We start from the raw sequence: 13,370 nt of genomic DNA, 5'->3' as shown, positions 1-13,370 counted from the left end.
AAAGCCCTTGGAGGACCGGGAAGGAGCACAGGGTGAGCAAGGAAGAGGTCACCCAGCCATGGCAATAAAGGTGCATTAGCTTTTATTTTTATTACGTATTATTAGCGCAGCTTTGGGGCTGGCTGGAAGGGAAAGGGTGTGGGGCAGGTGGGGGGGGGCTCTGCCTTCTCCTGCGTGCTGGCAACGGAACCGAATCCCAACCCGGGAGAGGAAAAGCGCCCTGGGTGGGGCTGTGAAATGCCAAAAAGTGCCTGTAAGGGGAATATTTCACCCCCCAAAGGCCGAACTTGGGAATGTCTCCCCTGCCTCACTACTGGGGGCTGATGGATGCGGGTCTGGGCCCCACACGCACCCCTAGGCCCAACATGGCCCCCCGGGAGTGTGGGGCCTGGCGCTGGCAGAGGGGCCAGGGGACCCGGGGGCTTCGCCTCGGGGTGCGGGGGGCCGGGACACGACGGAGGGGACCCCGAGGGGCCTGGTGTCTCCCAGCAGCCCGCGCCGAGCAGGCCCCGGGCTGAGCGTTGCCCAGCGCGGCCCAGGACTACAACTCCCGTCAGCCCCCGCGCGAGGGACTCCGTTTCCCGGCGCGCTCTGGCGGCTGGGAGCGGCGCAGCGCGCATGCGTGGCGGCGGAGAGGCGGAGGCGGGCCCTCCGCCATCTTGTCCCGGTCCCTGAGCAGTGTGAGCGATGTGGAGCAGGTCGCTCGCCCGTCGGTGATGGGGACCGGAGGGAAGAGCCGGGAGCTGGTAGTGATGATGGCAACGCCGGTGAGCTCCTCTGTGTCCCTTTCCCCACCCTCATTTCCCCACCCTCATTTCCCCGTTGGCTTCTTGATTCCCCACCTTCAGCCTTTCTCCCAGGCCCAGGGGCACATCGACCACCTTCCCCCTGGGATCAGGTGTTGCCCCAGCCCCGTTGCCTCCCTCTTTGACAGCACCATCATGTAAAACAAATGTCTGGGTCTTTGCTGGAAAACCAGGTAGAGGAGTCTCCCACCGGCCTTGTTGCTACCACAAAACAAGCCTGTATCTTCTCCGTCCTTTCCTTCCCCTGAAAAGCAGAGCTGGGGGAGCTCAGGTTCGTTACAGGTGTTGAGCAGAAGACCTCGCTGAGCCCATGCAGATGCAGCTCTCGGCACTTTCCAAGAGCCACAGCTCTTGTTGTTTATCCAGACTGAAAACCAGGGAGAAGCAGCTTTTTTCCCCTGTAGTAGCTACTTGAGAAGAGGTGGAGCTTCTTCCACTAGAGTATTTTGGAGTAACTTGGCCCTCATTTCTTTTGGTCAGTTGAGGCGGCTGTTTTCATGCCCCGCGGTGGGTGGAGGCAGGTTGGCATCCTCGGATTGCCCTGCCCAGGGTGTCCTTGGGGTGGTGATGGGCTGAGAGTCTCTTGGGAGTTCCTGTTATCTCCTACAGAGAGGGGACGTAAAGCTTTCTATACATTCTCCAGCCAAAAGAAATAAAGAACAAAAAACTATCGAAGTACTAGCAAGGGCAGCTCAGCAGGTGAGCCTTCAGGGTTGCCTCGGAACAGTCATGCGTGAAAATAAAAACCAGAGGAAGTGCTTCACACCCAGCATGGCCAAAAAAACCAGCTCAAAGCCAAGTTAATTATTGCCGTATTTCCCACTACCGACCTTCCTCTACTCCCTCCAGCACCCGTATGGGCAGCGGGGAGGTGGGAGCTGCTCCAGCCTTTGTACCACTGTGTCCTCCAACCCAGGTGGCAAAAGGGGGGGATGGAGGCAGAGACACATCTCCCCCCGCTTGGAGCTTTTTCCTCTCCTTTCCTCTGCCAGCTTTTTTGCACTGTCCTTGAAGGACTCCCACCCACTCACACTCCTTTTTGGATTCAACCAGCTGCTTCAGTAAATTCCACCGAGAAAAACAAACAAACCAGGGGAGAGTGGGCAGCAGGGATGGCATCAGCTCAAAAACATCCTCCCAGGCGCATCAGCTGATGCTGCCCATCATCAGCATCTTCACCCATCAGTCCCCAGAGTGACACCCCACCATGGTTGTATGTGACAGATCCCATCTGCCTTCTCCACACAGAAACGTTTGCCAGCTCCCCAGCCAGGGCCTCTTCCCCATTTGAGAGGTTCAATTCCTTTTACGGTGCAAGTGTTTAAAGCAAAAAAAGCCAAACACTGTGCCAAAGCTCCTGCCATCTATCACAGCTGGTGCCAGGTGCAGCAGACAAAACTATTTTGGGGCTTGACAGCCAGAGGCTGATGCCAGATTCCCCCCCCGCCCCCCATCATAATTGCAGAGAAACTGGCAGGAAAGAGCAAGCAGAGCTGGGGAACAACAGAGGTGGTGTTTTGTACCTGATGGAGGGCGGTGGTTTCTCTCCCCTTCGGCAGCTCTTGGCAGCAACCTCCTGTTTTCAGCGCGGCGAGTTGGTGAGAGGAGGTGCTCCAGGCAGCAGGAGGAGCCCGGGGATACGTGTGTGTCTGCACAGGCGTGTGTTTGCTTGTGCAAGGCTGCGTACAGGGGCTCTCAGGGCCCCCCTCATCCCCATCCCCCCACAAGGTGCTGCTGCAGGAGCCCCAGAAGCAGCTGTGGGTGGCAGGGACAAACCCAACCTGGATGGTGGGTGAAGAAACCTCACTGCATCCCCTGCGAGGGCACTGATGGTGTGGCTGTGTGGAAGGGCATCAGGGCTGCTGCAAACAGCCCCTTCCCAGTGCTCCCAGTCCATCCGTCCGCAAGCATCCCAGTTCAGGCGGCTGTTCTCACGCAGCGGGGATGGGAGGCAGTGCAATACCGTGGAGCAGTCCCACCGAGCTTTGCAGCTTGCTCTGAGCTGGGGAAACCCTATTTTTGGAGGTTTATGCTATAGGGAGAGGCTCTTATCTCTTCCCCCTCACCCCTGATGTGGCAGCTGTGGCTTAGACTTGCAGCCATCCCCATATCCTGTGTCCCCTGTCCTCCTCCTCTGCTCAGCCAAATAGGTTTCAGGTGTTTGCCCTCCTTGGGCTCTGGACCAGGCACTACCTCGTGGCGAGCTCACTTGCTGGGGTTTTAGTTTTGGATTTCTGTGTAATCCCCCCACCTCTTTTTTCCCTCTTTAACCCTAACACTCACTGCTGCGCTTCCTCTCTGCCTTTGCAATCTGCCTCTTGCCGCTGCAAGCACTGTGCCACGAGCATCCGTCTCCTCCGCTGCCCGTCAGTCCCTTCCTGGCATGAGCCATCTCCTGGGTTAATTGTGCTGTGCCTGGGGTGAAAGCGCGGCCTGAGGATGGGGACGGTCCAGGAGGAAGTTTGAGGGGGACACTGGCATGGGCAGAAATCCCAAAGGCATCTGCCCAGGGGGTTGGATGGGGGCCCTGGAGCCATGGAAGGGCAGAAAGGGACAGGTACAGCGTGCACGAGGGCGTGCATGCACAAGCAGGCTTATCTGGTACAGAAGGATGCTCTTCCCAGCCCTCCCCGTTGGCAAATTTGATTGAAAACACCACACAACAGAGCCCAGCTAATGTCATTATTAATTTGTGCAGGAGACTGTTGTTGTACAACAGCATCAGCACCGGCTCCCACATCTCCCCGCTGAGGGCCTGATCCTGGCCCGTCCCCGAGCGTCTCTCCCAGCCACAGCCCAGCTTGCGGCCCCCGGCTCAGAGCTGGGTGGCCTCTTTCTGGCAGATCCACTGCAATGCCGAGCTGCAGTTGTCAGAGCTGATCCTGTCCTCCCTCAGCATCCCGCAGCTTCTGCCTTTATCCCCGGGGCTCAGCTGGAACCTGCGGGTGCAGGAGGGAGCCCGTGTCATGGCACGAGGGTCCCTCGGGTGACGGTGGAGGTGCCCACCCCAACACCCATCCCTCCCCAAAGCGCTCACCGGCTGTGGTCCAGGCGGGAGCCGTTCAGCCAGGTCCAGCCCTTCCCGGCAGAGGGGATGGAGAGGCCGATCCAGAAGTAGCGGCTGGGTTTCTGTAGGATTTCCTTTAGGAAACGCTGTAACGGCAGAGCAGGCAGGTGGTGATGCTGATGTGCCACAGATCGCCATCCCAAAACAGGCTCCAGCCTGGCCCTGCACAGCCCCCACCCCAGGACCGAGCCCCACCAGTGTCCCCCACGCTCTTGATGCTGGCAAAAGCACCGTGGAGGCTTGGGCACAGGGGTGGGTGCTCACCCCAGATTTCTGGACAAGCCCCCAACCCTTCCCCAGGTGCCACCAGCCCCTCGGCTGCAGTCCTGGGACCCGTCCCACATCCCTGATGCCATCGGTCCCTTTACCAGCTCCTCCTGGTCCCCCGGCATCAGCAGCTCGGCACCCCGATTCACACAGTCCTGCTTGCTCTGGTCCCAAGAGTTGACATCGCTGACAACCCAATAGCACTTGGTCCCATGCAGCGTCCAGCCCATGGGGCAGAGCTTGCACCCCTCACCCTCTGAAAGACAGTCAGGGCCATGTTCAGCCACCAAGAAGCCACCTTGTCCCCTGCACATCCAAAGAAGGACAAGTGTTTAGGTCCTCCTTGCTCCTCAGGCACATGGGGATGCCCTGAGCTTCCCTTGGTTCTCCAGTTTAGGGGTGCTACAAGTTTTTGGGAAAGTTAATGGTGCAGAGATGCATCGTGGCTGGGGCAGTTACCTTGCAGCTTTGACGAGCAGAAACCTTTCCTCAGCTCCAAGCAGATGTTCTGCAGGCTGGTGTTGCCATCTCCTACATTCCCGCTCCCAATTTTGCAGCTTCCTGGGTTCTCCGACTGCTGGTGGAGAACTGCAAGGGAAGGATGGGGCAGGGGAGAGGGACTGGCTCCCCCAGGCACAATGCCTGCTGACATCTACCTGCACGTGGCCCCAGCAGGCTGCAGGGAAGGGTCTGGGACGGATCCTGACACCAAGCGGGTGCTCAGAGCCCTCCAGCCCTCCCCTCATCCTTCCTGTTAGCTCACCTTGAGCCTTGATCTGAGCATCTCATGGAGGGTGAGAATTAGCCTCGGGGTCCCAACCCAGAGCAGACCCCAGACCATCTTCTTTTGGGGCACGGGATCACCACCTCTGAGCTCACCCCCCTCTTGGAACTGCCTCCACCTCACTGCTGCTTTGCACTGGCAACAGGATGTGGCCCCTCCACCCCCTGCATGAGATAGCACACGAGATATGGAAGAGGCATGAAACGGGACGGCTGCAGAAAGCCCTGTAGCCTCTGACTGCTACGGAAGTGGCCCCTCCTGCAAAACAAGCCATGCCAGCCTTATCCGTGCAGCCCAGAGGGGCCCGATGCAAGGGTGAAGGGCTCTTCACCACCTTCGGACTACCCCTTGCAGCACAGCGTCCCCACAGACGCCTGCAGTGCGCATGGACAGCTCCCAGCAGATTGATTTGGGGGTCTCTCCAGTACTGCGCCCACATAGGTTCAAACCATCAGCCCCAGCTCACTGCTGGCCCCAGATCCACCCTGCAACAGGGACAGCAGATCCCTACAAAGCCACCGTGCCCCAGCTCACGGCTTGCACCCAAGGTTGCTCTGACATCCCAAGAGCATCACCTGCGTTTTTGCAGCTCTTGGCCCCATGGAGGGCACGGTGCTCAGGGAAGCTTGAGCCTGATCCCTTTGCTCCTTCCTCCATACCCCTGCGCCAAAAGCTTGGCAGATCCATCCCCACACTTCAAATCCACACCCGAGTCCCTCCGCAGCACAAGATCCAGTGGATCTCCTCCCCCCCTGCCCCTTTGCCAGGTCTCCTCACCAAGATCCATCAGACATTTGAGTCTGCCTTCCACCTGCTTGGTGTGGTTTGGGGCTGCTGTGAGTCAGGGCAGCATCAGATGCCACCAGCAACATCACACCAGCGACAAGACTACTTTTGGCAGGGCTCTGAGTGACCCTGAGCTCGGCCACGGGGTGTCAAATCCTGACCCTGCCACAGCTGAGAAGTTTCCAGTGGTTACCCCTTGCTGGCCAACCAGAAGAGTCAAGTCTCCTCCACTCATCAGCTCTAAGAAATTCTGATAAAAACCCACTTCCCCACAGCTTGCACTGATGTGCAGCAGCCAACGTAGATCATAAAAAGCAGATTTGCCTCCTACACAAGCACTCGGTCCAGCAGCCGCGGAGCAGGGATCCCCTCCCTGCTCTTTGGGTGCTCCCCTCTTTGGATTGTCCTTTGGTTGTCCCCGTGCCGGCAAGCGGAGCCACTCACGCAAGCATCCCATCGCTACCACAGCCCCGAGGAGGAGGAGGTTCCCGCTCCAGCCGGCCCAGAGCGCGGTTCGGTGCCACTGAGGACAGCCCGATGCTGCAAGGGAAAGAGGTGTTAGGAGAAAAACACTGCCCTAATCCTGCATTCAGTGAGCCAGATCTGCAGCGCAGATTTGGGCTATTTTCTCCCCAAAAGCAGTTCAGAGCCTGGTAGCCCTCCACGGTTCTGCTGCTGGTTCTTCAAAAGCTTGGGTCAATCGTCCACATTTCACCGCTGCCACCCTCCTCCATTCCGCACCGATCCCACCAGCACTGCGGTAAAGTTACTCGTGATGAGGTTGGGATGGTTTTATCCAGATGTCCAAGACTCCACGAATTGGGAATTCCCGGGATGTTATAAGCCATTAGAACCCCAAAGGGTCAAGCTCAAGGGTCACAAAACCCAAAGTCAAGGTTAGAGGTGGGCCAAGATGGGAGATGTGCCCCACCACGGCATCCTTTCTCCGCACCAGGGCAAAACTAACTGCTGAACCTGGATGGACCAAGCTCTCCAAGGAGACTTCACCTGACCAAGGTCCCATCCTCCCCCAGCTCCATCCTGCTCAAGGAAGCATGGAGGCAGATGTCCTCCCTGCAGAGCTCAAGGCCAGGCAAAGCCCATCCGTCCTCGGCTCTTGTTGCACAAGAGGGAGGCAGGATGATGCTTCTGGACGAAGCCAGAAGCATGATGATGCCAGAAGCATTGACTGAAGAGGTCCTCAGCAGGCAGAGGTGCCTTCCAGAGGAGGAAAGAGCAGGAATTAAGCCTTTTGCCATTTCTTCCATAAGCTAGAAACCAAAACTAGAGTCAGCAGGAAAAGAGCACAAAGCCCCACAGCAAGGCAGCGGAGGAAGGAAACAAGACAGGGATGTGACACACCACTACAAGTGCAGGAAAGACAGACCAGGAGTATTGAGACCTGCATCAGGCCATCGAAAGACACCAGCTGCCCTTAAGCATCACAGGTCTCCTAAGAGCAGCTGAATTCGGGCAGCTTTGGAGCCTTTGCTGGCTGGGTGCAGGGGGATTTCTTCTTCCCTCATGCCAGGACAAGAACGGTCCCTTTGCATGGCTTTTAGGAAGCAGCCCCTGAAAATGCACTTGGTACCGTGACCGAGTCCTGCCTCACAAGCTTCAGAGGTTTAGTTTTCAGAGTTCAGCGTCTCCGCGGAAGGACGACGTTCAAACAGCCAAGCTGGGGGCAGCTAGGGCTGAAAAATAATCATGCAAAACTGAGGCTTGATCCCGGCAGGGCTGCAGCCGAAGCAGCCACCGCACAAGGAAGGATGAGGGAGTTGTAAAGGGGGGCAACACCGTCCCCAAGGGCAGCTGCAGGCAGAAAAGAAGCCGTGGTATTTAACCCCACGGCAGCAACCGTTAGTGCGAGCCCGCTTGGTTTCCATGGTGGAGGAATCCCATTTAATTGAGCCACGGTGGAGGAATCCCATTTAATCGAGCCACGGTGGGACTCTGGGCACAGAGTGAAATGGTGACCCCGATTCAAAGAAACCTTACAGCCCTTTCAAGACAAAACTACCAAAGGGATCCCAAACAGCAGACGGGATCCCTTAGCACACCACCACAGCCATGGGTCCCTTCCCCTCCCTGCACCACCCGCAGGGCGGGAGTCTCCCAACACAACCACAGCCCCAAAAAAAAGCCCCCAAACCCCATGATGCACTTACTGCCAGGCTGAGGAAGCGAATGCAGTTTCCTGCAGCGTTTCCCGGGACCGATATCCAGGTCAGCATAAATAATTTCCCCAGCCATAACGGGAGAGGTGAGAGGACCACCAGCCATGCCTCTCGCTCGAACAGTGGCAATCCAGCAGTTGGCAAGTCTGGTTTTTCTGAGGTTTTTCACTCCTCCGGTCAGCTTTGCAAGCTCCTCTCCAAGCTACAGGTCTGCAAGGAGAAGCACGAGCCTCTGAACACTCATCAAGCGGAGCAAGATTACAAAAGAGCGTGTTCGATGGGCTGGCCAGCCTGAAAATGAAACTTTACTCAGCTTCTGCTGAATTAAGCCAGGCAAAAGGAGTTCACATCAGGAGAAGTACCATCTCATAGCATCCAGAAGCCTTTTCTCTTCCAAGTCCAGCCATATTCTTCTAAGGTACCAAACCAAATCTCCCAAACAAGACACCTTTCATTAAAATAAAGCCCAAACCAACCCAAAATGCATGGTTCTGTGCAAATGGGCAGCTCCAGACTTCACTCCCCTCTGTCCACACTGGGTATTTTGCAAGAAAAATAAGGTGTCATTGCAAGAATGATGCAGAGACTCTGCAATCTCCCAAAATATTCCTAGGAGGATTGTAAGAATTATGATTTTCAGGAAAGAAAACCACATCCACTCCACCCTTCTCTCCTCCCTTCAGCTACTTGAAAGGTGTTTTCTAGCCTTGGTCACTGCTTCTCCTCACCCAAACCTATTCCAGCATCACCACCTTCTCCCTGTTGCCAATTTCTCTGTAATCCCACGCTTTTTTCAGCCCGGGTTTGAAGCACACCGCCCTTTTGCTGCTCTGCGGAGCAAGCAGGTGCCAAAAAGCCTGGGAGACTCTTTGGAAACAAGGGGTTAGAAAGGAGCCCTTCAGGGGGAAAGGATGGAAAATGTTCCAAAGAGCTCTAGAAATCTATTTGGCTTTGCCTTCACTCCTGGTTTTCAAGTCACTTCCAAGAGACAGTCAGCTTCTCCCTTTGGAAACCGGGATGGGACTAGACTAATTAGAGGGCAGGAAAGGTAGAGCAGAAAACACAAACCCAAAGGCATAGAAAATATAGCTGTAAAGGCGTGAGATGACATTCGGACTGGTTTGTTTGGAAGACTTGCTCATCTCCTTCTGCACACAGGCTGAGAAACCCCACACAAGAACCTTGTGATAGCCCAGTGAGGCAAAAGCCAGACTGTCAGAAGAGGAATCGGATGCTTCGGGACCCATTGAAGCAGCCCAAAATTAGGTATTTATCCCCATTTAGGAGAAAGTGGTTTCTCTGGAGAGCAAAACCACTCCAGACTTGCAGCGTGAGCACACGGGGGGGCTCGATTGCAACCCATGCCATGCCCAGCACGGCGGCACCTGAGCAGGGACTGACCCATCACAGCCTGCTCTGCGCACATCCGATCTCGGCATCCCCGCGTGCTGCCTGTCCAGAGCAGGTAGGGAAAACCCCGGGGAGATCTGTCAGGATACTTTCTTTGGGAGAACGAAGGCAGGAGGGGCTGCAGCTTCTCTACAAGCAACAAACCCTTTGGGTTAAGGGTTCAGCGAGGCTTTCTGCATCCAGTGCGACCACACAGAGGCAAAGCACCAACAATAAAGCTCCAAAGAGAGCAACTAACACTGCAAACTTCACACCTGCAGCCTCATTAAGCTAACTGAATTTTGCAGCTAGGAACAGCCAACCCAGCATGCTGCTGAGCAGGATTCCTCCTCATTACAGCAGCAGCAGCAGCAGGAAGGAATTAAGCAGTGCAGGGAAGCTGGATGCTCAGCCATGCTGGGTGCTCTACAGGCACCAGCACAACCCACTGCCTCCAGTGCAGGTTGAACTGCAGGCAGTGCTGGCAGGAGCCCTGTGATGTGTGGAGGCAGAAAAAGGGAGGCAGGTGGGGGAAAGAGGAGCTAAACCAAGGTGCAGGCATTGCTAGCCCAGGCAGCTGGGTGTGAGCCACCTACACCAGCCATCACCATGCTCAAAGCAGCTCAGTGCAGACCCCATTTCCACCACAGCCCCCATCTGACACCCCGATCGCCTTTCTCCCCCCATCATGCCCGAGACAAACATCACTCAAAGCCATTTTGTCCTTCCTTTAAATAGCTTTGAGGCCCCTTTGGGTAAATTTTGCCCTGTCCCTTTGTCGTGGTTTAGCCCCAGCCGGGAACTAAGCACCACGCAGCCGCTCGCTCACTCCCCCCCCCGGTGGGATGGGGGACAGAATCGGAAGAGCAAAAGTGAGAAAACTCGAGGGTTGAGGTAAAGACAGTTTAATAGGGAAAGGAAAAGCTGCGCACACAAGCAAAGCAAAGCAAGGCATTCCTTCACTGCTTCCCATGGGCAGGCAGGTGTTCAGCCATCTCCAGGAAAGCAGGGCTCCATCACGCGTAATGGTGGCTTGGGAAGACAAACGCCATCACTCCGAACGTCCCCCCCTTCCTTCTTCTTCCCCAGCTTTATATACTGAGCATGACGTCCTGTGGTATGGAATAGCCCTTTGGGCAGTTTGGATCAACTGTCTTGGCTGTGCCCCCTCCCAGCTTCTTCTGCACCTGGCAGAGCACGGGGAGCTGAGGAGTCCTTGACTGGTGCAGCAGCAACTGAAACATCTCTGTATTATCAACAGTGCTTTCAGCACCAATCCAAAACATAGCCCCATACCAGCCACTATAAAGAAAATTAACTCAATCTCAGCTGAAACCAGGACAGTATCCACCCCTTATTCTATACCATTTACGTCATGCTCAGGTCTCACATTATCCAATACATTCTCATTACCCACTGTCACCCTTCCCATCCTTTGATATAATACACACATATCATTCCCTTAGTCTATGGACCACCCCTACAAAATATTTGTAAAATGTCCATAAATGTCCACAAAATGTCCACTGAGTTCATTTAGTCCATGACTTTGGGCTTCATCTCTTATGGTTGTTACTCAGGACAGGAGAGGTGGTGTGTTGCTTGGAGTTATCGGGCACCAAAGCCAGCTCAGGTCAGGACGCTGCTGCACTTGCACTGCTTCTTGTAAGGCTTCTCCTCCATTTGTTCAGGTGGTTCCAGCTGTAGTAATTCCTATACCATGCAACTCAAATCCCGGGATACAACAATTTAAAGGTATTTCCATTACAATCTCCACCCCTGGTCCCTTTGGACCAGACCATCAGGTTTAACATTGCAATGAAGTCCTCCCCTTGCCCCTGCTCCAGCTTGGACTTATCCACAGAATGTAGTCCCTTCAGAAGTAAACTTGCTCCAACATGGTCTCATGCACAGCCACTGATGCTTCAAGGTGTACCTGCTGCAGCATGGACTTTATCCACAGCCACAGATGCTTCGAGCTGTACCTTATCCAGCGTGGACTTACCCTTGGGCCACAATCCCTTCAGAGGTATGCCTGCTGTGGCACAGACATAACCATGGCCACAGACGTTTCAAGATGTACCTGCTCTGGCATGGGCTAATCCATGGGCACAGACGCTCTGGGGTGTCCTGCTCCCACGTGGATTCATCCCCAGGTCACAGTCCCTTTGACTTGAGTTCACACCAGAGTTTCAGCCTGTCCAGTACAGCAGCACAGAAACAGCAGCGATGTCCTGGCCATCTGCCAGCCCAGGCGCAAGGCTATTGCTGTTATCAAAATGTTCCCAGGCACAGCACAGTAAGATGATCAGCAGTACAGCAGCACGGCAAGCAGCGAAAGCAAAAAGCAGCCACTAACAAGCCCTAGACTCTAACATACAGTAAGGCAGGCAAGCCCTATGGCAAGCACAGAAGCCTGCTGATTAATAGCTAAACAGCAATAACAGCTATAAATTCTATCTAGCACATTCCAATCAAATCTGTCATTATCTTGAACCCTTCGAGCCTCACGTTGGGCGCCAAAAAGGACTGTCGTGGTTTAGCCCCAGCCGGGAACTAAGCACCACGCAGCCGCTCGCTCACTCCCCCCCGGTGGGATGTGGGACAGAATCAGAAGAGTAAAAGTGAGAAAACTCGAGGGTTGAGATAAAGACAGTTTAATAGGGAAAGGAAAAGCTGCGCACGCAAGCGAAGCAAAGCAAGGCATTCCTTCACTGCTTCCCATGGGCAGGCAGGTGTTCAGCCATCTCCAGGAAAGCAGGGCTCCATCACGCGTAATGGTGGCTTGGGAAGACAAACGCCATCACTCCGAACGTCCCCCCCTTCCTTCTTCTTCCCCAGCTTTATATACTGAGCATGACATCCTGTGGTATGGAATAGCCCTTTGGGCAGTTTGGATCAACTGTCTTGGCTGTGCCCCCTCCCAGCTTCTTCTGCACCTGGCAGAGCACGGGGAGCTGAGGAGTCCTTGACTGGTGCAGCAACAACTGAAACATCTCTGTATTATCAACAGTGCTTTCAGCACCAATCCAAAACATAGCCCCATACCAGCCACTATAAAGAAAATTAACTCTATCTCAACTGAAACCAGGACACCCTTATGAGAAAGGGGCTGCCTGTGGTTAACAGCAGGAGAGCAGGAAGGCTGCGATGAGAAGGGCAGCCTGTGATGGCTGCCACATCCGCCAAGGTAACTATAGAGCTGTTGCAGTCAAAAACCCTGACTGACCTCGTCCCAGGGGAAAAAGGCACCTCAAAACAGGGACGTGCTCCTGCATTTCCCCCTCTTCACTCACCTCAGCCTGCGCCTGCTCTAATGCGGGGGATGATCGCTCTTCTAGCTGGACTGTCATCCTTAACGCAGGCAGAGGCGGAGAGGAAGTGCAGCGGTGCAAGCACTAAGTAAAGGCAAAAAAGGAATTAGGAAGAAGTTAGACAGCGATCAGGGAGGGAGAGAAGAGCCTCTGCCCATGGCAGAAGCCTCAAAAATAGGGTCTCCCCAGCTCAGAAAGAACTAGCCCAAGAAAGATGAGGTAGGACTGCCCCAACAGCCCTCCTCTCCATCCCTGCTGCCATCTGAACCCCTAACTGGCACGCTCGAGGATGGAGGGACTGGGAGCACTGGGAAGGGGCCCTCCCGCACTGCCGCCACACCAGCACTGCACTCGCAAGGGGACACAGCGAGCTTTGTTCACCCACCATCCCTGTCGGGTTCCTCCCCAATGCCCACGGCTGCTTTCAGCTGCTTCTGGGGCTCCTGCAGCAGCACCTTCTTGAGGGGGGCAGGATTTGGGGGGTCCCCGAGAGCCCCCGTACGCAGGAAAACAAGGGGTGATGGGGAAGGACAGTGGCTTTCAGCAGAGCACGGCCCAGGGGGAGCCCCAGAACTCGCCTGGGCATGGGGCAGAGCCAGCACCCCGTGAGGGGCTTCAGCAGAGAGCTCCAGCCATCCCCCTCCAGCCTCCAGCACCCCACGCTGCCAGGGCTCCAGGGAGAAGACCCCGGGGGGCAGCCGCCACGTCACACACGTGTACCCCAACGCTCCAGAAGCTGGGATGGGAAGCGCACACAGGGGCAAGGAGGGGAACGGACAG

At 55.5% G+C, this 13,370-nt stretch overlaps 1 protein-coding gene across 6 annotated transcripts; it reads right to left on the bottom strand.

The window, feature by feature from the left end:
* Positions 1 to 2,373: 2,373 nt before the first annotated feature.
* LOC140644879 (killer cell lectin-like receptor subfamily B member 1B allele B) lies at positions 2,374 to 13,271 on the bottom strand. Of its 6 annotated transcripts, XM_072848052.1 has the most exons (8): positions 12,573 to 13,271; positions 7,879 to 8,097; positions 6,042 to 6,250; positions 4,904 to 5,088; positions 4,600 to 4,728; positions 4,242 to 4,446; positions 3,844 to 3,959; positions 3,448 to 3,745 (listed from the first exon to the last, which is right to left on the bottom strand). In XM_072848052.1, the coding sequence occupies exons 4-8, from the start codon at positions 4,927 to 4,929 to the stop codon at positions 3,622 to 3,624; spliced, it is 600 nt and encodes a 199-aa protein (XP_072704153.1). In that variant the 5' UTR covers positions 4,930 to 5,088; positions 6,042 to 6,250; positions 7,879 to 8,097; positions 12,573 to 13,271; the 3' UTR covers positions 3,448 to 3,621. The 6 variants fall into 6 exon arrangements, with proteins under 6 accessions (XP_072704151.1, XP_072704149.1, XP_072704150.1 ...); XM_072848050.1 differs by lacking the exons at positions 3,448 to 3,745; positions 4,904 to 5,088 and adding an exon at positions 2,374 to 2,455 and having other exon boundaries at positions 4,242 to 4,396; positions 6,155 to 6,250; XM_072848048.1 differs by having other exon boundaries at positions 3,273 to 3,745; positions 4,600 to 5,088.
* Positions 13,272 to 13,370: the final 99 nt, after the last annotated feature.

Source organism: Ciconia boyciana, chromosome 29 (assembly GCF_034638445.1).
Source record: "Ciconia boyciana chromosome 29, ASM3463844v1, whole genome shotgun sequence".
NCBI classification, from domain to species: Eukaryota; Metazoa; Chordata; class Aves; order Ciconiiformes; family Ciconiidae; genus Ciconia; species Ciconia boyciana.
Note: the sequence above shows the minus strand (reverse complement) of the source record. Positions and strands in the feature narration are given on the sequence as shown.